The sequence below is a fragment of the Dermacentor variabilis genome, chromosome 7 (genome assembly GCF_050947875.1).
Source record: "Dermacentor variabilis isolate Ectoservices chromosome 7, ASM5094787v1, whole genome shotgun sequence".
NCBI lineage: Eukaryota > Metazoa > Arthropoda > Arachnida > Ixodida > Ixodidae > Dermacentor > Dermacentor variabilis.
The window spans coordinates 50,746,383-50,771,908 of record NC_134574.1 but is presented as its reverse complement, the minus strand read 5'-3'; the positions used below and the strand labels follow the sequence as shown (position 1 = coordinate 50,771,908).

The window sequence follows — 25,526 nt, the reverse complement described above, 5'->3', positions numbered from 1 at the left end:
AGTTAGCTCTTGCAACACATACTCATTTGTTCCAGATGCATTAGTAAAAAGGTAGTGTTACACATAAAAACATATTTGTTGTGGGACGTTAACACGGCACTGCAGTCTCATATAATATACTACTGTGGCATTGAACAATACATGGAGGTGGTGCATATTGCACGCCGTAAAATCACAAAAAGGTGCCTGCCGTGGACAGTGGCAGGAAACTTCGGGCACAATTGTGTGTTTGGTCCATGTCGTGATAAAGCAGTAGTCTTTCTTTGGGTGTATAACTCCAGTTAAGAACTCGATAAAATTTATTCTATTCAAAACAAGAGAGGGGTTCGCTGGTCGATGGAGGCCTAAAGTCGCAAACTCTGGTATAACAAGACATGTGACTGAGGCCAACGCTTCGACAACGGAACTTGCCGCCGTTAGGACAGCAACTGCCTACCTTGGTGTTTATGTACTTGCACTCCCCCTCACTTGATGAGGGGAGGAGGAGGGGAATAAACAGGGGCACCAAATAGGTGGAATTGACAATTTTTAAGAAAAGGGGACGAAGAAGAAAAAGAAAAGAGGGGCTAAGGACGGTGGTAAGTTGACAGATTGAGACAACATAGGGAAACTGATACTGGTTTAGAATCAAGCTGACCAAAAACGTAAACGGATACAAACATGCAAGCAGTGGCTGGCAACAACCGCACGCCCATTTCCCGCATAAGAGGGAATAAGAAGTCGTGCTGTTCGAATGCGTGGAATGAAAAACTTCAAAAATGAAGAAAGAAAATCGAAATTGTGGGAAGGAACTAAGAGGTAGGACATGTTTGGTTAGTGGTAAAAATACAAAAGCGCACCTGCTTGAAAGTTGGGAAAGAGGGAAACAAGATTGATCAAATATTAAATAAGTTAACAGTAAGCTTATGCTGAGGAAGAGAATAGGTTGGTAAAACAGTTTGTGAGTGAGTGAGAGAGGGAGTGAAACAACTTCATTTGGTACACAATAGACGCGAGCAAACTCAACGTCACCTGGCTAGGCCTACTCGCGGACCATCAGGTGAAACCTGATGGTCCCCGAGTCCAAACCCAAGCCCTCTGGACTTTCAGGATTTGAGAGTTCTGGTCCTGGGCCCTAATGAGCTTCATCATTTCCTCTTATGTGAAAGGGGGACTGGCAGAGGCGCCGTCCCACAGGACATGCTCGAAGTCCGCATAATCACCACACAGAAGGCAGTCCGAGCTTGGGAACCGTTCGGGGTACAGTGTGCAGTGCAGCGGGCCTTGGGTAAGTGCTTGCTTGCAGAAGGCTGAGAGTTACTGCCTGGGCCCTGCACAGCGAGGAGTGCGTCAAAGGCAGGAGTCTTTTTGACAAATAATTATGTTTGCAAATCTATTTGTACGAGCACAGAGGCTCGGGTCGCCCAGGAGAGGACGCGTTATCCAGCGCACGGTCAGTCAAACCTCGTGCCGCCGAGTGCGCCTCCTCGTTGGATTTGATTGAGGCACCCTCAATGGTTCCAAGGTGCGCAGGAAACCAGACCAAAGAGTGATGTTGGATGTCTTAAGCACTTTGGATTGTATGTAGGGCCTGGAGAGCCACCATTCTCATCTGAAAGGCCCTGACAGCGGCGTTAGAATCTGAATAAATCGTGTCATGAACACTGTCCGTTAATGCAAGAGCAAGAGCAAATCTCTGCAACGCTGGAACTAGAAGTGCGGATACTAGCGCAGCTAAGGGCTTTAGAATCACAGTCAATGACCACTGAGGAGAAGGCTTCTTGAACGTACGAAGCGGCGTCTACGAAGCATGTTGGGTCCTTGTTGAAGCGGGTACTGACGAGCACAGCTTTACCCCTGGCTAGTCGTCATTTCTCGTTGTAGGTGGGATGCATATTGCGTGGCATCCGGTGTATGTAAATCTTGGATCTTACGTCGTTGGGCTGCCTCACAGCGTCGGGCCTGAAGACCATGGGGTTACGTCCAAGCTTGCCAAATATGGCTCGGCTCGCTGGGGTACCAGAGAGTCTGACAAACTGGCATAACTCTTGGGCTTCAACAATTTCCTCTAACATGTTTGGATTCCCAAATCGAAAAAGAAGAATATCTACTGTGATAAATTATACGGGAGGGTGCATTATCAGGTCTGGTCTAACCAGTTTAAAGACTGAAAGAAATTAAGGCATGCTCCATTTGAAACATTTATGCCTGTTAGTTACAGTGCAGTGAACTTGTAAAAGACATATCATGCTGCATATTTTCCATCTCTGACAAATAAAATCTGACCATAGAATATGAAATTTAAACTCGTTCAAATTGTGGCCTCGTAGGTTAGAATGATGTGTGACTGCTTTTGAAGGTTTCTTAGCCGCGCTCGTACGGCATCTATTTAATCTAACGTTCATTGGCTCTCCTGTTTATATTGGCAAAATAGAAGTAAATATCGTTATGTTTACGGCAGTGTTTTACTTATCTATTGTCTTTCCCAGTATCAGCTTATTGTTAAGTAAATATGTCATCAATCTTGCTTACCTCTCCTGCAGCTTTCGAGAAGACATGCATTAGTATTTTCACTCCTAACTGATAACGTCTTGTTATAACTCAGTTCCTTCTAACAATTACGATTTTCTTTCTTCATTTTTGTTGTTTTTCGTTCCGCACATTCGAACTGCGCAACTTCTTATTCCTTCTTTTGCAGAAAGATGGGTGTGCCGTTGTTGCCAGCAACTGCTTGCATGTTTGTATCCGCTTACATTTTTTGTCAGCTTGCTTCTACACCGGTATAAGTTTATGTTGTCTCAGTCCGACAACTAAACACTGTCCTCAGCCCTTCTTTTCTTTTTCTGCTTGCTCCCTTTCTTCAACATTCTCAATTCCGCTTGCTCGGTGCCCCAGCTTATTCTCCTCCTCCTCCTCCCATTATCAAGTGAGGGGGAGAGCAAGCTATGTGTACATAAAGATGCTGCTAATGTAGGCAGTTGCTGTTCCGACAAAATGAAAAAAGGCAACGATTTTCTTAGAAATTCCTCAGCTGTAGCAGAAAATGTTGGCTGTCGTGTAGCAATCAGTTCCTTCTTGGCTCGTATTCCATAAGCGTCTGTCATGTGCAGGTGTGACCCAGATGAGCTGCTGGTAAAGCTGCTCCGGTATGTGCTGGCCTCACACCTCGTCATCACTGCTTGGATGAGCTTGTGAATGTAGCCTATAAATAAACACATAAATACATAAACAAATAAACTTTGTCACAGCATGGCTCTTTGTGGTGTGGCTTATAACACAAGAAATATATTACCGCAGCAGATGTTATAGGCATTATTCAAGTGTGGTAAACATTAGCAACAAGCCTAGTAACATAACTGCGAGTCGGCCTAGTTGGAACAAATTCATCTTAAAACTTCTTATGCGCAAACAAACAGGGACGAAGAATAGAAGTAAACGTAAAGGTACCATCTGCAGTCATTCAAGTGGGACCACTGGAGTGTATGGTTTTTGCAACAAACTATTTAAAACCAAAGGGCATGGAGATGTACAACGAACTGCGATGTGTCACTAGTGGTGCTGTGTTGTCAGAGTTCGTCAGGCAGCTTCAACCTTTCTTGCTTTTCATTTGTTTCACAAAAACGATGCCCTCCCCATGCAGTGCACTGTTGACATTTCAGTGACTGCACATACTGCTTTTCGTTGTGTAGGTTTGCTTCAATTAGAGCCCTGATAAGTACTAAATAAAATAAGGAAGGTTTGCAGGCTGTACGCGGAAACTACTGTATGACCACTGCAAATCAATTGCCTGTGTAATCTTAAGGTTCAACTTTACCTGTGGTTGGGGAGCGCACTGTGACGCCCTGTTGTTCCAAGTAGTCCAGGCTCCTAACCAACCCCTTCTTCTCCATTGAAGTGCTGCTCGGCACTGCAGCTGACTATTAAAAAATATCATTTAGAACATGATAGCAGCTGATTGAATTATTTGCCTTATTTGTTACTTGCCTGTCTTACGTGTACCTGCTCACAGTGCAATATTTGCTTAGCCTGTGTGCAAAATAGATTGTATGTGCCGCATTTGGCAATGTGCCCTTGCGAATTGCAGCGGCCATCATCAGGGAAGTCGACCTCGGTGCCTGCAATTTTGCTTGTCAAGCAAGTCTGTTGCTCCTTGAAAAGCTGTGTACGAACACAATTTGTCATTACACCAATGTTAAGATGTAACTATTTGCAATGTTATGCTCTCTTTTTGTTCTGTGTACTCCTAATGTGGCATAGTTATTCCACTACAGAGTGTTGATGAAATGAAAAAGCACGTTCCATAGGTGCAAGCCTTGCTAAAGTGCATTAGGTGAATAGTATAATACGATTTGCAAATTGTTTGTGATATATTCTTGTGATTGACAGTTTTGGCCCTCGCTCCAGTTTTGTTGTTCTTGCATCGCTTTATTAGAACATGTCTTCCATCTTATGCTGGTTTACCATCCTGCTTCACATTTATTTCCATACTTCTTGATAAAGAAAGAGAATTCCGACCAAGAATAAAGAAAGCATTTGGTGAAAAATTAAAACACGCTTTATTTGGACAATCGTCACGTTTCGAGTGATGATGATTGTGAACAGGGCTCCTATATGGGAGCCGAAACACTTTCATGTCTTCATTCAGTGCGTTTATTTCTTGGTCGGTGTTGATATTTTTATTATTTTTATCATTTATTATCATATTTGTATCAATAAATATAAAGTTGAATTGAAACTTGCCGCATTGACCACATGCAGCAAGTAGCACTTCTGGTACGGGTAGAAGCAGCTCTCAGTAATGGCTGCCATGTTGATAAACTTGAGGCACAGAAGCACTGGACCAAATAGAACATCCTGAGAACAAGACAGCTCCTGCTAGCAGCGCATTTTCAGCTGGTTTGGCTTCCACTATTGGCTGACTTTGCCAGCTTTTTATGTGGTTTTGCTGGCACCTGCTTTCAACAGTCACCATGGTGCCCAACACAGAGTACTTGTTCGCACATGGTGAGTGGCACACACGGCAATGTGACAGGAGTTCCTGTAAGCTGCTCTGGAAAACAAGAAACGTGCGCTCATCCTTAGGAATTGCTGCGGGTTCCATATCGCTGTAAATGATGAAGGGGCCAAAGTTATCAAAGAAATGCATAAAGCGTGCTAAATGCAACATGCACTAGAATGAATACTTCACTGCTTCTCTTGAGATGCAAGCCATGTGACCCGATTTAGCAGATTTTTTGTGCATTATCCGCTTCTATAATTTTAGTTAGTATACGTTGGAATTTCTCGTGCAGATAATCTTCCCAAAAAAGGTTTACATAATAGAGGAGACATAGCAGCAATACATAAATAAATAAGGTGTATCCTCGGAGGAGGCCAGCTACATTACCACAGTGAAGACTCCCATTGCATCAACCAGTATCAGTGACACTGCTTACCCTGACTTTCATGTCGGAGTTGAAGATCCAGATGACGTTTTCACAGCAACTCCAGCCTCCCTTTGGTCAATTAGGAGAGTGAAAATTAACAACTTAGAGAGGAAGCTGATCTGCCTCCTCTGTGCGTTGATTTTCACTCTTTTTCTAATAGCTTTCCATCACCAACTAGCCCAACAAGAAGTACTCCTACGATCCCCTTTGTCTGCCCCCCCCCTATATATATTTTTTCAATGTGGTATATTTCTAAAAGCAGTCTCGCATGCTGACAATGTCACAGTCCCAAAGTACATGTTACTGCTGTCTAGTCTTGTGTTGGTGGTGGTACTGAACTGATGCAGACTTCTTTGGTGGTACGGAAATGCTTCCACCGAGAAGGACACACAGGCTCTCACTTTATTTTTGGGCGTCTTTGTGAGTTACCATAAGCCTACAATATTCAGACACAATTGGCTATGTACTGTTGCCTGTTTGCAATGTGCTTACCTGGTGCAGGAAATTTTAGATGCCGACATAAAGGAAATTACAGACTAAAAAGAAAATTTTGTGGCACACTTTTTCCGTAATAATAATCTTTTGCAGCTTTGTATTCCAGATTGCAGTTTGCATGCCAGTGTGAAATAATATGGTTAAGGTCACTGGCTTTTGATAGGCACTGAACAGTGTACTATACACGGCACAAAAATAAACTGTGCTCTTCAACTTATTGGTTTGGAAATTGCAAATTCCAGCTTAATGTTGCACTGTAGGGTAGTTCACATTATTTCTGCCATTCACATTCCAAGATGACAAATTCTACAATGATGTACCTTCCAAAGCTCTCATCAAGGGATGACTGGTAGCTTGTATCGATCTCATCAACAGTATTTGTAAGTTCCGTAGTGTCCATCACTTGTACTGTACCTGGCACTGATGTTGAACCTCGTGCTGGTGATGGTGATCCGTGATGGTGATGGAATGCGCGCTGGATCACTGGAACTTGATTTAACTGGATCCGTGAGTTCGTCACAAGTTTCAGTCTGCGTACTTACATCTCTACAAGGATGGATGTTGAGATTCACCTGCGTGGCTGCGAAATTTCCCACATTACTGTGCTGAGAAACTGCAGAACATGTATCTCATTCCACATGATTGACACCTTGATTAGTATACTGAGCAGCGCATTTAAATAAGAATCAATTCATCAGCTAGTAGCTCTGTTCTGTTGGTTACATGATTATCTGCATCAGTTGTTTAGTAACTTGTTTGATGACTAAGGAGACATAGGGACCCTGTGATAAAAGTGCAAGTTTCATTGTATTTGTGCTGCTAAAGGGTATGCAAGCTTATACCTGCACAATTTAAGGCACAACCAAATTTTATTTTTGCTTTACCATAATGTCTCGGGCGAGAGTTGCCGCTTGCTCGGGAGATGTGCGAGCATTGTAAATATTGCTTGTCTTTCAATTATGCATAACATAATTACTGTGTAACAGTCACTTTCACTGAGGGTGCTGATGCCCGGCATCCGAAGTGTCCATGTATAGTAAGTGGGGTAAGTGTACCAGCATCCTTTCTTTAACACTCCCTTGTGTAAAGTCTCTGTAGTAACAGTGCTGGCAGCAAAAGCACACTATGTTGCTAAAGTGTATAACACAGGAGGGGAGCTGCATCTGGAAATCTGAACCCATAAAATGGTATTTTCTTCAAGCACAGCACACAACGATTTTGTACAGGACCTCAGTGAAGTGAGGGCAATAATCTTACTTTACAGGAAACTTGCAGACCATCTCCGTTGGATGAAATTCACTTGCACAATGCCCTGCTGAGCCTGCGGATCAAGTGATCGGTTATACTTGTGCTCATGTTATTTCGCATCTCTAACTCACTTCCTGTGAATTTTCCGCCTGTGGATCGCAATAGAGATGAGAGGAGATGAGGTTCTCCGTGCAGCGGATCATTGCACCGCGAAAATTTGTCACTGTAACATGGAAGACCTTTGCTAGTACTAAACAATGATTATTTTATGCGGCCAAAATTATTTATGAATACTGAACACCTTTTATGCTAATAGGCTACAACTCTCAGCTGTGGTCCCCTCGAAACTACTGAGTGTTTATTAATGGCACCAGACTCTTCAATTCACCTGTGATAAATACAATAGAATTATAATTGTGTTACCTTTTATACACTATTTTTGCTATATGACACATCACATTTGAATTGGCAGATTAGTGCAATAATACAATTTTCTGATTAGCATCTAATTTATTGCATTATGCCACATATCGAAACAGTTCAAAAGCACATGTACTTTGTAGAAAAACCAACACTAGCCTGTTTTCATAGCCAATTGTATCCAAACTATCTCATCACATAAAGTAATATTGTACAGCTCTGCTCCCCATATTACAAAGAATGCGTTTCATAAAAATACAACCTGGAATGCAAATTTACCTTGGGGGGTGGGGGGGTGCTACTATGCTGGCATGCATGAAGCACTAACCTGTGTCACATTGTTGCAAGATTTGCCATAAATTAATTACTTTAATGTTATTTCTTAACACATTGAACAATTCAACTGTCATGCAAGTAGTACCGCTTCTCGGAATGTTTGAACTGAAGCACAATTTGATGTCTGACTCATTAAAGCTTTGTGAAGCTAAAGAAATACTCAGAATGGTCGTAATTGAAGTGGGCTGAAATTGACTTATAAATAATTTGTTTGGCGCAATACAACGGACACAAGAAAGGCGACAGGACAAGGCGCTTTGTCCGGTCGCCTTTCTTGCGTCCGTTGTATTACGCTAAACAAAGTATTTATGAATACGCACCAACTAGCCCGCCAACGCATTGTGCTGAAATTAATGCATTTCATTGTGATCACGGATACGTTACACAGCATCCCTGAAACACCCGAATTACTGATGCAGTGTCCATACATCAATGTTGAGACCGCCAAAATTAGATCTGGAAAATTATAGCGCATTTTCTACTGCGGGTGATTGACGAGTCTACCACCATATTGCTACAAGTTTGTAGACTTAAAGAATGAGATATATGAATTTTCCGCGTACCTTTCTGTCGGGATGGAACAACGTCGGCAGCGCATTTGCCTTCAAATGCAAATGTGGCCAAGTGGCGTCGTGCCCTGTAGAAGTTCCGGATTATAACGGAAGGCATCACATGCGAAGTGCCTACCGCAAACGCATACGTTTTTCCGCCTCCCCATGGAAGGAAGGCCAATGCGCGGTAGCCAAGCTGTAGCCAAATTCCAAGTATCAGAAGGCGATTGCAATACTTCGAAGACGGCAGGTGAAGACCCCCAACACACAGTGCTTAATTGCAGCGCTTTAATGACGGACACACTGGCTTACACATTAGAGATCAGGATGTTTGTGTGCTCTCAACTCTTCTTGTAGCCATTTTATTTCGGCACGCAACCATTCACATAATTTTCCTACCCTAATTCACTCTTCTTTGCAGAAATACAAGAAATAACGTCATATTATTTGCCTGCTAGAGTAATACCATTTTCAGCTAAATAATTGCTGGCGTGTATGTGTAGTATTTTTTTATTATATGGGTAGTTGCAACACGTCTTCTGTGTGTTTTCCTTGTGCAAAGTTATTGCCATCCCGCTATTAGTTGCCGACAATTCCTGTGATACCGGCATCACACGACCACTTTCGATAGCGATCAATTGCGATCCGAATCAAAATGCTGGACTGCTGTTGGCTCCATCGCGCCACTTGCGCAAAAGAACCAATCGCGACCGACAAATGCAAATCTGAATAGGCTTCATCGCATTACCCGTATTACTTGCATGCCTGTGATACCCGTATTACTTGTATTTCGCTGTTTCTTCCCGTTTTCATGTGTATGTCTCTTACAAACTTGCTGCAATAAAGTGTTGACTACTATTTTTCTGTTTTAGAGCGCAGCTCTTTGGCGTCCGTTCCTGGGTTTCGCGTCGTCGTCGGCGTTGTCGTCGGCCTCGTAACCAGCTCCGCCCCCCTTTCATCCCCCCAGCGCTAGCAGCGACCGACTGATACCGCTGGATGCCGCTGACGCCGTTAGAGAGTCAAGATAACGTGACTGCATAGAACACCGTCGCCGCCATGCAGAAAGAGGAGGAAAGAGTCCCCCCCCCCTGTTCTTGTGTGGCCGATAGGGTGCTCTTCAGTTGCCGACGCGCCGGTTATTTCAAGTAGGCCCCGGCACGTCGACGAATACGTGACCACCTTCCCACGGTTAGACCTGGTTCTTAGCGCTGCGGAAGCGAGGGTATCATATTGTTTGTGTCGGCATCGGCGGCGTTGTCCCTGAAACCAACTCCGCAGCTGGGGTTGACTCACTATCGGCGTCAGCGGCATCAGTCAGTCGCTGCTATCTCTTCCCTCCTCCCTTTATCGTGTTGTCCGCTTGCTGCGCGCGCTTCTGCCCCCATCGTTTGCCGCTGGGTGTACACGCCGCCCCCCTCCCCCCTCTTCCTGCGAGTCTCCGGTTGTCAAAGCGCCGGCTCGAACTTAATTCCTTTCTTCGCTCCTCCTCCAATGCAACCCCTGTGCGGTGGCAATCAGAGAGCCAGATCGGTGGTGGCGGATCTGTATATGTGCACCGCCCGAGCCGAAATTGCCGCTGCCATTCGCCCTCTGCGGTGGCAATCAGAGAGCCACATCGGTGGCGGCGGATCTGTATATGTGCACCGCCCGAGCCGAAATTGCCGCTGCCGTTCGCCACTGCGAAATTATCTGCCAGTTCTTTCTGAGCCATGAGCGAGACGACCGATGGAAGTCCTCCGTCTGCTGCTGCTGCTGCTGCTGCTAAACGAGCTGCCAGAGCAGAGGCCCAGCGCCGTCGCCGTCAGAATCCAGAGGTGCGTGCCGCCGAAGCAGAAGCTTACCGTCGCCGCCGTCGAGATGATCCAGGAGTACGGGAAATATAAAAAAAAAAATTCTGTGATAGCGCATACATGTGTTGCTCGATTTCTTTGCCTCAATCTATCAAAAAATGTGAAACAGCTTATTTGCTGCGCTCAAATTTTGCATTAGGAAGTAACGTAATCGTCGGTAATTTTCTTTCACTGTGCAGCAAGTTGATTTATATTTAAGGAACATGACACATTTATTTACGATACAGCTTCCGAGGAGACTTAATAGACGTACAATATCATAAGCGATAAAGTTCTACTTCCTCAACAGTTGGCATGATTGTTGCGCTATGTTACGGCTTGAAACAGCAAATATCAATTCAAATGGAACTAACATGAAGTGAAACACCTTTCCGTGTTCGTCGTCACAACATATATATAGCGGCACAAGCGCTGGCATGAAATCACTTGATTTAGGCAACGTTACGGGTCACAAAACAAAATTAGAAACAAAACCAAAATTAGGGCCTCCTAGATGCGGCGGCGTGTGCGACCACCTTGGAGGCTGGTGTGTTTCGCCGATTCCGCTAGGTGCGCTCAGAGACGAAGTCGGCCGCCGACGCCTAAGGGAGTGCCCACTCTTTGCGTTTACTATGTTACTCTATGGTTATACCTCTTACGAGCCCAACATTGAAGAACGATTACACTGCATCTGCTTTCAAAAAAGCACGCACACAGAAATTGCAAGCCAGGCTATCGCGTGACATTGGAAACGGAGTTTGCGAGCGAGCAGAAATCTCGTCTTGTTAATAAGCTAGTTCAGCTGAATTGAAGATCCATCGAAGAGCAGTGGAACCTGTACTATGACGCTGGAAAACAAAACAGAGGTAATGCGAACATTTACTTGACTTCTTATACCGTGCCTTTGTCATCCTCCGTTGCATCCACAATGACTTGTGACAATAAAGTGCACTGGTGGACATAAAATTACCGTCTTAACTTCAGGTAAACGTAGCGCAGCCGTTTCTTCAGTGTGATAAACGAGCACTCTCACAACCTGGAAATTCCCACAGAAACGAGCGAAAGTACTGCTCCATAATTTCTTTGCAATTCCTAGTAAAATAATAAATAGTCATAATTATATGCTTCTTTTATTTTTATACAATTGTTGCAATTTTGGTATTATGCGTAAAGATAAGACTACAGAGGATTTTCGCCCTTGCTCTCAGGTTCCCTAGCAGTGCACCTAGATTAAAACGATTTGCGTTAAGTAAGGTTGCTGATCATATGCCGATTTATCTGCAATAATATAATTCAAATAGCTGATTTGTAACTGCAACTTCTAGAGCCCGACGACTAGACCTCTTACGTACGATACATCCCTTCTCTATGGGGTTTTGCTGTTCATCGTATATGATAATATATCTCATTGAGAAGAGCTTCATTCTGAACCTCTTAAAGAAAGTTGGAAAAGCCATTAGATTTCACTTATGCAAAAAAGAACATGCGTGCAGACAGGACACAAGAGTAGAGAAGTGGACAACGCGAACGGTGACTATCAACTGAAGGGAGCACTGAGGCGAAGAACAACTTTATTAAAGAATAAAACGCTCAATGGGTGGAGCCCCTAGACAAGGGCCCCACTGGCTTCCGCGCGCCGTCTTGCTTGTCGGATGACGGCCCTTTGGACCTCTTCCTGCAAACTGGACAGTGCCGCCTCCCATTGTGTATGCTCCGTAATTTCTGTGTTTGTCTTTTGTGGATATCTTGTGCATGCCCATGAGATGTGGTCTAAGGTTGGCATGGCTCCACAACATGGGCATGTGTCCGTGTATCTTTCGAATGAATTTTATGGAAAATGTGCAGGTTGTTATATGTATAGGTTTCCAGCTCTCTCCATATAACCTGTTCTTCCTTACTGAGATTCTTATCTGGGGGTGGTAGCTTCATTATATTACCTCTGTGATAGTTTAAAATTGCAGAGTAATTCTGGTCAACCGGGATCGGGTCGTCAGAGGCGTCCTGTGAGCACCCGTGGTGTGTAGCATGCGCACGAGCTACTCTGTCAGCCTCTTCGTTTCCCCTGATTCCCTCATGACCGGGTACCCATAAATGGTGAAATCTGGCTCGGGGTTTTATATCTCGTATAATCCTATAGGCTGCGGTGCATACTCGTCCCCTGAGGTAGCTTCTGTATGCCGCTTGAGAGTCTGATAGAATGGTTATTTGTTGTTGGTCTGGTTCCGTCTCTTTGATAGCAAGGGCTATTGCGATTTCTTCTGCTTCCACGATAGTGGTGTTGTGAGTGGAGGCGCTAATAATTTCCCTGCCCATGCCGGCAGTGACAGCAGCTACCGTTCTTTTCTGCCTGCCTAGGTATCCTGCCGCGTTCACGAAGCGGGAGTTTGGTTTGTCGCCGTGCATTTTTTCAATGCATGCAGCTCTGCCTTCTCTTCGGCCTGCATGTAGAGTTGGGTTCATAATTCTGGGTATTGGCGCCACTTTGATGCAGTTTCTGATTATTGTGGGGATGGGCTTAGTTTGGTTGTGTTTTTCAAGTAACTCGTGATACCCAAGTCTGCCAAGGAGTTTCCTACCCGGGGTCGTTTGTGCGAGTCTGTTTCTCTGAGTTATCAGTTGAGCTTCTGCCAGTTCCTCGAATGTATTATGAATCCCTAGAGACATGAGTTTATCGGTTGGGACGCACTGCGGAATTTGTAGGGCGATCTTCAAGGCTTTCCTTAAGCACCAATTGATCGCATCTCTCTCTGTTTTCGTTAGCTGGTAATACGGCAAGCTGTAAATGAAGCGGCGAACCACCAAACTTCTGACTAGGCGAAGGGTGTCTGATTCTTTCATCCCGGTCCTTTTCGTGGCTACCCGCTTTATCATTCTCGTGACTTGTTGTGTTGCCGTCTTGATGAGGTTAAGCCCGTGTTGGCAGTGTTGATTTGATTGTAGCCACATGCCTAGTACTCGGATTGTGGTCTTCTCAGGTATTGCATCATTGCCAAGTCTGATTTCCAATTTAAAGGCAGGGTCCATCGGGACGTTACGATTCCCTTTGCCTTTCCAGACTCGTATAATCTCCGATTTCTCTGACGCGCATTGCAGCCCTCTGGCTCGCACGTACGCCTCGATTTCACAGGCAGCTGCATGTAATCGTTCTTCTTTTTCACGTAGCGACCCGGTGACACACCAGACTGTAATGTCTTCCGCGTATAGGGCGTGCTGGATACACGGTATGGCTTGCAGTTTTCTTGCAAGGCCTATCATCGCCACGTTAAATAGCGTTGTCGAGATCACTGCGCCTTGGGGAGTACCCTTGTTGGGTGCCTTGAAAGTCTTGATTTCTACTGCGCCAAATTTAATCTCAGTGGTTCGTTGGTTTAAAAAGCTGCGAACTTAGCTGTATATCCACTCTCCACAGTTTGTTTCAGGCAGGCCATCGAGTATCCCTTGGTGGCTTACGTTATCAAAAGCTCCTTTTATGTCGATGGCCATGACAACGTGCTCGCTTGATCTTGGTATATTTGTCAGGACTTCTTCCTTCAACTGTAGGAAGATGTCTTGAGTTGAGAGCTTGGGTATGAATCCAAACATAGTGCCTGGAATGATACCATTGTCCTCCAAGTAGTTTTGTAATCTAGAGTTGACTATTCTTTCAAATAGTTTCCCCAGACAAGAACTTAGGGAGATTGCTCGAAGGTTACTAATTGCTAATTTCTTGCCAGGCTTGGGAATTAAAACTATTTGAACGTGCTTCCACTCCCTTGGAGTAGTACCCTGTTGCCAATGTTTATTTATGAAGGTAGTATAGGCCTGTAAAGCCTCATCGCTTAGGTTTCTAATCATAGAGTTAGTTATCCGGTCTTTGCCTGCCGCTGTGTTTCGGGTCATTTTCGCTATGGCAGCTCTGACTTCTTCGATGGAGATGGGTTCATCGAGTTCATGGTGAGGCGTCCCCCGTATTTGGTCGGACAGGGTGGCGTAGATGGGTCTGTCCTGAAGCACTTGTTATATAATTCTTCTTTGAGTTCTTGTTGCGTCCCTGGGTACGTATGGATTAGCCGTTCCACCGCTTTACAGCCCTCGTTCTTGGTTTTTGTTGGTTCCATAATTGCTCTTAGTATGCGGGGGCGGCAAGCTGACAAGACTAATTGGTTAGAGCTTTTTAAGGTGAGAATGAGTTGAAAAACCTATTTTCACGATACACTTAATTATAGCGCTGTTCAGAGGGGCATGTGGATATTTTCTTTGCTGTTATGGTTAGGCGGGCAGACGTAAAAGAATATGTTAAAATTTATGCATTTCGCGAAAGAGAAATAACTCCAATCTAAGGAGGGCCTCAAGATTCTATGAGATTGATAAACCTCCCAAATATGTGCATGACCAGCGTTAAGCAAGACAATTAGGTTATCGTGTTTGGTTCGTCGACACAATAAGTTAACTTACTTGACAGCATGATAAATCAAAAATATTGTCTATCCCGTTGAACAAAGAACGTGCTCGGGCGTTCGCTTTGATGGTTTCATAACGGGTTTAAGGAAACCATTTCGCGGTGTGATTTACCTTTCTCCAATTATCGAACCTAATGTAACTGGTCGAGGCGCAACATTGCCTGAGATGCAGCATGAAAATAAAAAAAAAACATATTAGCCTTTCTGCGGAGCTATGTAAAGGACGGCCTCATTGAGTTGATGCTGAGCCAGATTACACGTACCGAGATGCATCTGGCTCAATGTTGACAAGTCGTTTCTTTGAGGTATAAGCGATAGTTGCAGCTACATTGTGCTGTGCCCACTTTCAACACTGTAGGTTATGAAATACGGTTACAGCGCTCAATGAAAACAAATGCACCCGTGGGGGGTCTACCTAAATGTAAAAATAGAAGTAGCGTTGGAGCACTAAGACAGCCACAATTATCTTTCGTCGGTTTCGTTATTGTTCTCTCAAAGTTTCATAATGCCAGTAACGAACTCTTCTAGCTTTCTGCAGTTGTGAAAACGTAGAGCTGACGTGAACTTTGCTTCCGAAGTACAATCAACACTTGGTTAAAATGTTTGAGCCATCGCCTGTTCACAAAAGCTGCCTGGGCCCAGTAGAACATGATATAACAAAAGCATCTGGTGCCTCTTCAAGAGTGGCTTCATTAGAGAGGTGTCGAAACTAAACTGTGCCTGATTTTCTTGCTGCATGTCATCTGAGTGGCTGTTAACTGAAGACGGCCATGATGAGGTTCGCTATGTTGGCAATCTTTGATCACACCGATAAGTAATTTCCCATTCGGACTCCTGGCAATCTTTCTAGTGCGTTTTTGTTGACTGATTAGCACTTGCGCCACCATTATACGGCGTCGTAATAACTGCTTCGCTGATCGTCGTCAACGGCAACTAGTCTAAATCACTAGATCATTTGCGAATGTACACTGCGCCGTTTGAAGCAGCCATCTTTGTAGATAGCTCCGGTACTGTTATTGCATTTGGTGAAAAAAATCACCACGGTCATGGAAGAAAATTAAAATTGAATTCTGTTTTACTTGTCGAAATCATGATTTCATTGTGACGCAAGCCGTAGTGAGGGGCTCCGCATTAATTTAGACCCCTGGGAGCTTCTTTGACTTACATGGAATGCATGGCACAGTGATGTTTATTTTTTTGCATTTTACCTCAGTCGAAATGCGGCCACCGGGACCTGCATTCTACCCCGCACCCTTGGGCTCAGCAGCGCCACGCCATAGCCACTAGGTCACCAAGGCGGGTGTATGATCAGGGAGATAGAGCAAACAATTTGTAAAGAGATATGCGATTTTACAGCCCCAAGTCAGTCGACAAGACTCGCAAAAGTAAACAATGTAACATGCCTTCGCAAGCATTCGCACCTGTCGCCATACGACAGTGGCCTAGTGAACGGTGGACCAACTATGCCTGCGAAGCACGATCAGCACTAGCTAAAAATTTCTGATTCATCACCCGATTGCAAAAACTGGTAGTGTCCAGTTGAACATGATACAAGAAAATTATTTTGGGCGTATTGCAGCAGTGAATCGCATGAGATGCTCTGGCATGTAAACACTCGTCCTGCCAGTAGAATGCACCGGAATTCATGAGAGCCCTGCGGACGTTCCCGACCACAGGGGCTCCCGTTTTCAGCACCAACCGATTTTTCCAGCGGAAAATAGTCAATAGGTCTCTGTTTATTCGTTTGGGATAATGCCGCCTCCCTTTCCGCCCATTATTCAGGCAATCTCTGCCAGAATCAATTCACAGGCAGCAAGTGTTGCAGAAAGCCTACGTGTGCACTGTAATTGAGTGCAGATCATTTTGAACGCGTTCTCGCCCCACTTCATGCAGCTTTTGGCGGATGAAATCGGGGATTTGAGGTACAGCCTCATCGTCGAAGGGGCTACTAATGTTGTAACAACAAAGTTATTGGTTATAGTAGCACACCATTTCAGTGGTCAGCAATATATAATTTCCATTACATTCCTTGGTGCTTATCAAACAGTAGAATGAAGATCCCGCTGCCATCATGAGGCATTTAAAGAATGGCATCGTATACATCTTCTGGAGGCGATTGGCGCCTTGACTGTCATTAGCAATGATGGGCGCTTATTTGGTGTTGATGGTTTTATCAGATGTATCATAAGAAAAGCGGCATATACCCAATTACCAAACTTGGCGTTAGAGATGTTTATCTAGGTTCAGCCCATACCAAGTAGGCGCAAAACGTGTTCACTGAAGAGCGGCTCATGCTCAGTGCCAGATACCCGGTTGTATAAGCTAGCGTGAAAATGATGCCTTGAAGAGCGACAGGTGCTCACTCACCCAAGTATTTCCAAAGGTTGTTTTTGAACCCGGTTCCGTGAGCACAGCAGCTTCGTGCTTTACCCATTTGACCATGGCCTACTGATCTACTGACTTTAGTTGACCTGAACGAGCTTAGGCATGTGCATACAGGCCCCACCGTGATGGCGACTTTGGCGTCAAATATTTATGGGGGCAATATGGGAGCGGAACTTAATGTTCCGCAATTGAAAATCTAAAGCACATGTTTGGAAATGTCAATGCACCTTTCACATCAAAAGTTTATAAGAACTTTACACCCATAAAGTTTCGGAATTTACATCCAGGCGCTCCGTAAATTCTACGATAGATTCTACGACGTCCTACGATAGAACGTCCTTGAAACTTTGTGCTCGGATGAGGCTGCTTGCGTTATGCGACTCTCGGTGAAAGGGTGTTGCAGCGAAATCCAGCCCCAGTTCACAATTTTTGCGGTGAAATGGCTTTTCGAGCGTGAAAAAGATGTTCTAGACAAAATCCAGAATGATTTCCGGCGCCGTAGGTTGCTCTGGTCGGCGGTGCATGGCTAGCAGGAAAAAATTTCGGTGGGGGGGGGGGCTGAAGCCCCATAAGCCTCTCCCCTGGCTACGCCCCTGCTATATATATATATATATATATATATATATATATATATATATATATATATGGGGTTCGAAAAGCTGGTCGAAGGCCCCAGCCCGCCCGCCGGAAGCATAAGGCAAGGTCTGCTGGGCATTGCTGTTCACAGCACCTCGGGGAAAACAAATGTGAAGAGAAGTGTGTTGCAAATGAAGCAGGAGGGGCAACTCCCGAACATAAATATAATAGGTAAAGTGCCGAATTTGACTCGGTATGCCAGCGCTGTGTTGCTTTTACAGTTCAGCTATTGACTGAGCTCCCATAGTGCACATTGCAGGGCATGGCATTACTGTCAGTGGGAGCGTTCTTCCAGATGCTCAAAGAATCCACCATGGAATAGGCTGAACATATTGCGTACAGTCAAGCAAACTCTACCTTACGCAGACTAATGGAAGAAGGTAACCTTCGTGACCTGTGCTACTGCTGCTAAAATGTTCGGTTATGGTCCACGGTACTAGACTAGCCTGAGGGAGCTCGCTAAAGCCTATTTCAGGATCTTCCGCGGCTATCGAGTAGCGTGTTCTCATTGTTGCACAAGAAGCAAGATGCGCAAACAGCCGTTACTGAACTCTGCATCATGAACAATGCACAGGAGTCACTTGCGTGCTACAAGTCCAAAGACTATGTTGAAAGATTGCAGCAGGAAACACCCTCTTGAAAAGTGGAATTCTTTCACTATCATACCTGGTGGCAATGACGATCTTTATCCTCAATGTGTGTGTGTGCGTGTGTATGTGTTTGTGCGTGTGTGTGTGTGTGCGCGCGCGCGCGTGTGTGCGTGTGTGTGTGCGCGCGCGTGTGTGTGTGTGTGTGTGTGTGTGTGTGTCTATAATACCTAAAAATGACTAATTGGAAAGTTAGGCGAAATACAAAAACGTCTGACTTTCGTTAGGCCACGGCAAACAACATTACCGCAGCGCTGTTCAGCTATGTGACAATCGCATGATTTTAAATTTTGGCACAAGTTACGTGAAATACCCAGTATACACCCGAACTATTTATTTTCGAACGCAACATTTCTTTCGCACTATATTGTACGCTTTAGACGAAGCAATAAAAAAAAGATGCATGGATGACCTCATGCAGCTGCTTACATAGCAAAATCGAATATTATACCAAAAAGGCACAAGTCAGAAAAGCCGCAATGGTTTTACTGGATGCTTCTGTGGTTGGTGACAGCTTTAAAACGCGCGTGTACCAAGCGAATTCCTGGTGGACAAAACAGTACAAACACCATTGCACTCAGCAGGGTATTTTGCTTTTATTGAACAAATATACAGCGAAATGTGCGTATTCTAACCTTAATCTTACATATATATATATATATATATATATATATATATATATATATATATATATATATATATATATATATATATATATATATATATAAAAGGCCATCCGTTTGCACCATATTATGCATATTATACACATACACCACGTTTCCTCATGGGAGATCACAGTCTTCCCATAGCGCCATGACGCCGCTTCCCTGTGTCTTTTTCGTGATCCATTCTTTCGTCCTGTGCACCTGCTCAGCAGTAAAATAGTTTCGCCAATCGCCGACGATTCCCTTGCGAACAAAGCCGGAGCCCTCGTGCATTCCGTCCTTTTGCTCTGCCACGTCCTTCATCACTTCAAACGTCTCTGACTTTTCCGGTGAAGCTTGCAGCATCATCTTTGCCAGGTCCGCTGGTTTTACATTGAAGATGGCCTTCATGCTTTCCAGACTGCAGGCGTGGAGGACTCTCTGAAGAAGGTCGTCGTCTTTACGCAACGCAGTTCCGTGCTCTTCGCCAAGAAAATCGGCGATTTTGAGCACCTGCGACCTTGTGTCCGCCTTCAGTTGTTCATATGTGATGAAGAGAATATTTTCTGCTCCTCGATGCTCATACCATGGCAGTAGGTGATCGAAGTAGTCGCCGTAGAGGACCTGGAAAAGAGGAAAGCGATCTTTGTTTATTAAAGAGGAATAGACGCGGTGGATTTTATTAAGGCGACATTAGGTGCCTACTCTATTGGCTTTTTCATTTTTTCTAAGGTAATCTGCATCTATTCTACTTTCTTCCGTTCGTTCAATGTTGAACAACGTTTTGTGTTAGTTCTTACAAAAAGCTAAAATCACTTTGCGCACGGTGGATTGTAATATTGCTTTAAACAATGTGCTAAACAGGGTTCTTTAGGTTGCTAGCGCAATTTACACATAGGTAGTCTGATATTTAGGCAATTTTTAGGTGTAGTCTGTTTACAAACCTTTTATTAGTATAACGAAAACGATGCTGGGTGCCAGTAGTTGCAGGATCACACCTAAGATTCTTCGACTGACATAATATGCAGTCTTCTATAGACTTCTGTTAGACTAGATGCACCTCGATTTGATAAGGTGAATGGGGCCACAGCTGTACTTGTGCGGATAGTTGAGCTGTTATTCGTCTAGCGTAAGGCTCAAACAACGCTAATTTGCTGGGCTGGAAACAAGAAAATTTCTTAAAGTGACAGAGCCTCTCATCATGGTGGCCTTTTCGTTGGCTAAGAAATAAGCCATACGTTCAAATATAGGTCATACCACAGCCGAAATTATTTTAGTAACCTCAATTGCTGCCGCACCTTCGCGCTAAAAATATAGCCTTTAATGTGGGTGCGCCGCCGTTGCTAGAATATATAAAATCATAGTTCAACCGGAAGCTAGGAAATGTTCTCTTCGATAATTGTCTTGAAAATGACACAGCTTCTATATGCCCTCATTTCGCCCCATATTGGTATTGCTTGCACCATATACTAGTCCTTCTTACGCTTATCCTACGCTTGTGCTTCTTACGCCGACGTGCACGTTCGACCGTGGTCTACACAGCTGAACAACCGTTGATCTCGCTGCCTTAGTCTGTTCGCGCCATTTCCGAGGCACTGGGGGGGAGGGGGCGTAGGGTGTAGTTGAACGTAGGGGCGTCATAAGCGAGCACGCGTGAAATGTTTTCAAGGAAGAATTCGCATTGGTAGGCCATATCATATCTGATCGGCAGTCATGTGAGGACGGGAGACAGACATGACCAAGGAGTGAATTCTCCCTTCTACACAACGATACTAAAGTGGCTACTACGGTCACAGAAACCTCAGCGGTAATGAGTCAACATGTTTTCGTTACACGCGGTTTTACCAAGCGATTCTTTCTGAGGATCCTTAAGGACGTTTCAGAAACATCATGATGTTGCTGACTTGGAAATGTTTTTGCCACTCGTGTAGGCATGTCTATGCTGAAAAAAGTATCAAATGGGTGGACAATTTAAAATAAACTTCCAGTAGGCCGTCAGCGCCTGTATATGGTATTTGTTTCTTCGTGTCCTTGTTGATTCGCGCTGTTTAACCTCAATACCAAATATGACTCAACTAGCCCTTATGAAGATCTTACTAATACCTTTATTGGTTTTACATATAATTTGTGGGCTTTCCTCAAGCTCGGGAAAATGAGCTACGTTATGAATAGCATCGTAGAAACAGCACTACTTGTTGTTTATGAGCACGGTCTGCAGCTGTTGCATTGTAACTTGTGCCCGAAGACAAATATTTAAAATTGTCAATTATTCAATAAGCTTCTTATGTAATTGCACTTTATAAACACATCTGAGAAGCCTGGACGACTAATAATAACATGTACTTTGTCTAAATCGCCTAAGGTGAACGACTATTTTTATAGATTGCTTCAAGGTACGCCAAACACGAATAGACAATAAACCATTTATACTATATTGGGAACGTGCCCATTCTTTTGTTACATTAGTTGGAGACTCGTGGAACACCGCCTTCAACAATTTTCTATCGAATGTTTTCGCATCAATGGAGAACCATCCGGGTTACGGTTAGTGGTTAAAAAATTATGGGGTTTTACGTGCCAAAACCACTTTCTGATTATGATGCGCACCGTAGCGGAGGACTCCGGAAATTTCGACCACCTAGGGTTCTTTAACGTGCACCTAAATCTAAGTACACGGGTGCTTTCGCATTTCGCTCCCATCGAAATGCGGCCGCCGTGGCCGCGATTCGATCCCGCGACCTCGCGCTCAGCAGCCGAACACCATAGCCACTGAGCAACCACGGCGGGTTGTTAGTGATTTGTCACGCAGTTCTTGAAACATGAGGTGTTCTACTAACTTCAGCAGATGTCCTACTAACTTCAACAGAATCCACGAACACGTCTTTTTTTTTTCACTTTCAGTTTCAGTTTATTGGTGCGATTGCAATTTTGTACAGAAAGCGTAGCGCTAGGAGGTCCCATAGTCAAAGGCTGGGGAGGGACCTCCAACAATAAATGCATAGATAAAGTACACTTAATGTGGTTAACAGAAGTACCAGTCCTATGAAACACAAATATTAACAAAAAAAGTCAGGTCATGGTAATAACTGTAAAGTTTAAACACAAAAGGCAGATCCTGGGAGTATTAGTCCACATACAGAAGCGTGAAATAAACAAAACAATCACTTTTCTAACAAGTGGTGACGAAGTTTTTTCTTAAATAAATGAATGGAAGGAGATGACTTGAGGGCAGTAGTCAATTCCATATTGATGTCACCAAAAAGCTCGCAGTAAATTTGCCGTAGTTAGTTCTTGGCTTCGGTAGCAGGTAGTTATTATGGTGTGAAAATCGAGTGCCAGTGAAATGTGGGGTTTGGTTTTTGTTATCAACGAAACTGGTAATTCTCCTCGACAAAATTTATACGTCAGGACACCAAGAGAACGTTTAATTAAATCCACTACTTACAAAATATTATATGCGTGGAGTAATGGCACGGCACTAGATGAAAAATGGCAGTAAGTGATTATTCTCAAAGCTTGCTTTTGTGTGTGCTGCGGGGGCGACAAGTGGGCTACGTAGGCATTACCCCAAAAAGAAATGCAGTAAGATATGTGTCTGTGAAGAAATGCGTAGCAGAGTGAAATTATTATACGTACAGGAAAATAGGGGCGGACTTTGATTAGTATTGTGATATATGCAATTTTACTGGTTAATAGAAATATGTGAGTTGTGAATTTCAAATGATTTTCGAATTCAACTCCCAGAAATGTTGCATGGTCAACAGCCTGAAGGGAAGTCGGACCAATGTTAATGTATGGCTTCTTCTGTACACTTCTTTTGCGGGGACGAAAATAATTAGAAATTTCGATTTAGTAGCATTACTATTGAGCATATTATCTCTGCACCAATTAACGATTTTAGCCGCGTCAGCATTAAGGTGATTCCAAACACGTGTTAGAAGAATAAATTGTTGTGTCAAAATACAAGTAGGATGTGTAATGCATTCTGTCAGATCATTGATGCACACGAGAGAAATAAAATTGGTCCTAGTATTGAGCCTTGTGGAACGCCTATGTTAGTTTGGTACGAGAATGAGTATCGTATGAGTATAGAATGATAATGAGTATAGAGAAAACATGTTTTCCATCATGTATATAATTGCGAATTATGCAAAGTGCTGGACCACATATGCCAACAGCGCTTAGTTTAGCAAAAAGTATGTCATGATTTAATGAATCGAAAGCCTTAGAAAAATCAATAAACGAGGTACCAGCGAATTTACCTGTGTCAATGGCTGTTTTAAGAAGATAAATTACAGTAATGAGCGCCAATTTAGTTGAGTAACCAGATCGAAAGCCAAATTGATTAGGTGACAAAATACTGAACTTTGTGAACTAAATAGCTAAACGTACCACGAATAATTTGTCAATTACCTTGCTGAAAATGATAAAACAGATATAGGGTGGTAGTCCATTACCGATAATTTGCTACCATTTTTGAAAACAGGAATAACTTTGGCGATCTTTAAGCAGCTAGGAAAGACGCCAGTTTTGAAAATTATATTTATTATGTGTGAGAGTGTGTTACTGATAACATGAGCTATAAGCTTTACATGAGATGAGTTAAAGCTATCTCGGCATGTGTACAAGTTGTTATTTTTATTGTGTTTTATTTAGTGTGGCACTGCGCTGGCGATTAGGTCTGTAGCTTGTGCGAAAAAAATAATAGAATAATTTAAAAACATATGTCAGCAGAAATGCCAGTGACGTTGATAGAACACGGACTGAAATGCGGCGTGAAACCCGGATAGCGGGGTCATATCAACAAACAGCTGTAAGGGTTGTCGTCAGCATGACAGTAACAACATGCATTGTAGAAAAGAGACATCGCTGTGTATCTGTCACTGAGCAGTGTAGCATCTTATGACGGTTTTGCCTTTTCCAAGAAACGAGCATGGAATGAGAAAACGATCGCCACCGTCTCTTTAAAATGTTCCGAGTAAGATATACAGCAGTTTAGATCAGAATTAAATCAAAAGTGCAATCTCTCTGTAGGAAGCAGACTTCGCACATGCTTGCTTATGTCGGAGCCATGGCTGGGGTCTTAATACGAAACTGCTTCAAAATATGTCCGATTCTGCAAACCCCAACTACGTCGGAGATGCTTCTGTCAGCACTAAGAGACAACGGGCACTCTCCACTCAGTACGTAGATGAAGTGAGAACTTTGGGGATAGCTCTAGATACACGGTAAGGATAAAATGATTGTTAGTCGTGTACGCAATCGTCGGCAACAAAGCCATAATGGATCTGTATCTAGCGACCAGCTAATGTCGAAACTACAAACGCTGGGCATGTGTATAAGTCGTCTGAATAAAATTAACTACGGCAAACAAATCGAGATACGTCTGGATTCCGGGTGCATATGATAAAGAAGGAAAAGAAGTTACCTTTCCTTCCAAGTATAGGCTGAGGAACTTCTCAAAGGAAACATCGGTGACAGTTCGCGGAGTCAGCCCCTTGATGAAGTGGTAGAAGGACACTGCACAGTCATAAGGGTTCCTGGCTACGTAGATGTACTTGGCACAGTCCACTGGACGTAAAACGCTGAAGGGGAAGTGTGTCATAATGGGGCCATTTCTCAACGGGTTCTCAGCAGAACTTGCTCCAGTCAAATCGATAAACGGGCACGTAATTCTGAACTGCCCAATGTTGGAGACCGGCGCCGCATGTGTTAAGATGTTGTAAACGATAAACTGCGTCCAATTGGTGCCGCATTTCGGGTACGTAACGACAAGGACGTCTCGCTCTTGTGGTTTGTAGTTCATTGCGGAGACGATAGCTTCATCCTTGAAGAGCTTGTGCATCCACAGGCCTTGTACGTAACGGTATGACTGTTCGTCCATCGTGGCACAGTTGGGTTGCCCTGCGCATTGCATTGATGATAGATGAAACATTTAAATTGGCGGTCCCAATGCGATAACGTGTTATCAAACTGTACTGTGGCAGAGCTCTTAGGATAATTTTGTGCATATATTGAGAGCGGTTATAACGGGAGAGATATAACGTGAGAAATGGAAAAACATGAAATAACCAAGTTAACTACAGAGCAATTTCTAGGATAACAAGAAAACCAACCGTTATGAAATAACAAAAAACCTATAGGTGTCAACTTGCTCGAATGGTTTTGATGGCGCGGATTGACCAGGCCGACAGCTAAAGAGGGCATTGTTAACACGAATGAAATTACCGGAGTATTCTTCGCAGCGTCGTCAGGTACGCGTATTTTGTTTATTGTTCAAGTAAAATCTGCTGCCAAGAATAGCTTTCGAAGTCCAAGGTTTTTCATATATTACGTGCACCTCCAGAGTGAAGCTTGCGTCCTAGCAACGGCACTGTCCCTACTTTTGGAGACTACCGTAAACGCACACCTTATGCCGCTGCCCAGAAGAGGGTCCTGCTCGCCTAGTTTGATATGACCACTGGCTCGCTCGATGTTCATACGTCCGTCAA

General features: G+C 43.8%; 1 protein-coding gene across 1 annotated transcript; it reads right to left on the bottom strand.

Moving 5' to 3' along the window:
• Window positions 1–19,135: 19,135 nt before the first annotated feature.
• Window positions 19,136–24,928, bottom strand: LOC142589029 (sulfotransferase 1B1-like). The gene is made up of 2 exons (XM_075700824.1): window positions 24,464–24,928; window positions 19,136–19,659 (listed from the first exon to the last, which is right to left on the bottom strand). The coding sequence occupies exons 1-2, from the start codon at window positions 24,917–24,919 to the stop codon at window positions 19,174–19,176; spliced, it is 942 nt and encodes a 313-aa protein (XP_075556939.1). The 5' UTR covers window positions 24,920–24,928; the 3' UTR covers window positions 19,136–19,173.
• Between the last annotated feature and the right edge of the window lie 598 nt (window positions 24,929–25,526).

Coding starts and splice junctions, on each gene's coding strand:
- LOC142589029 (XM_075700824.1), bottom strand. CDS start 24,919: ATGGACGAACAGTCATACCGTTACGTACAAGGCCTGTGGATGCACAAG. Junction 19,660..24,463: donor GCCTATACTTGGAAGGAAAG/GTAACTTCTTTT, acceptor CCTCTTTTCCAG/GTCCTCTACGGCGACTACTT.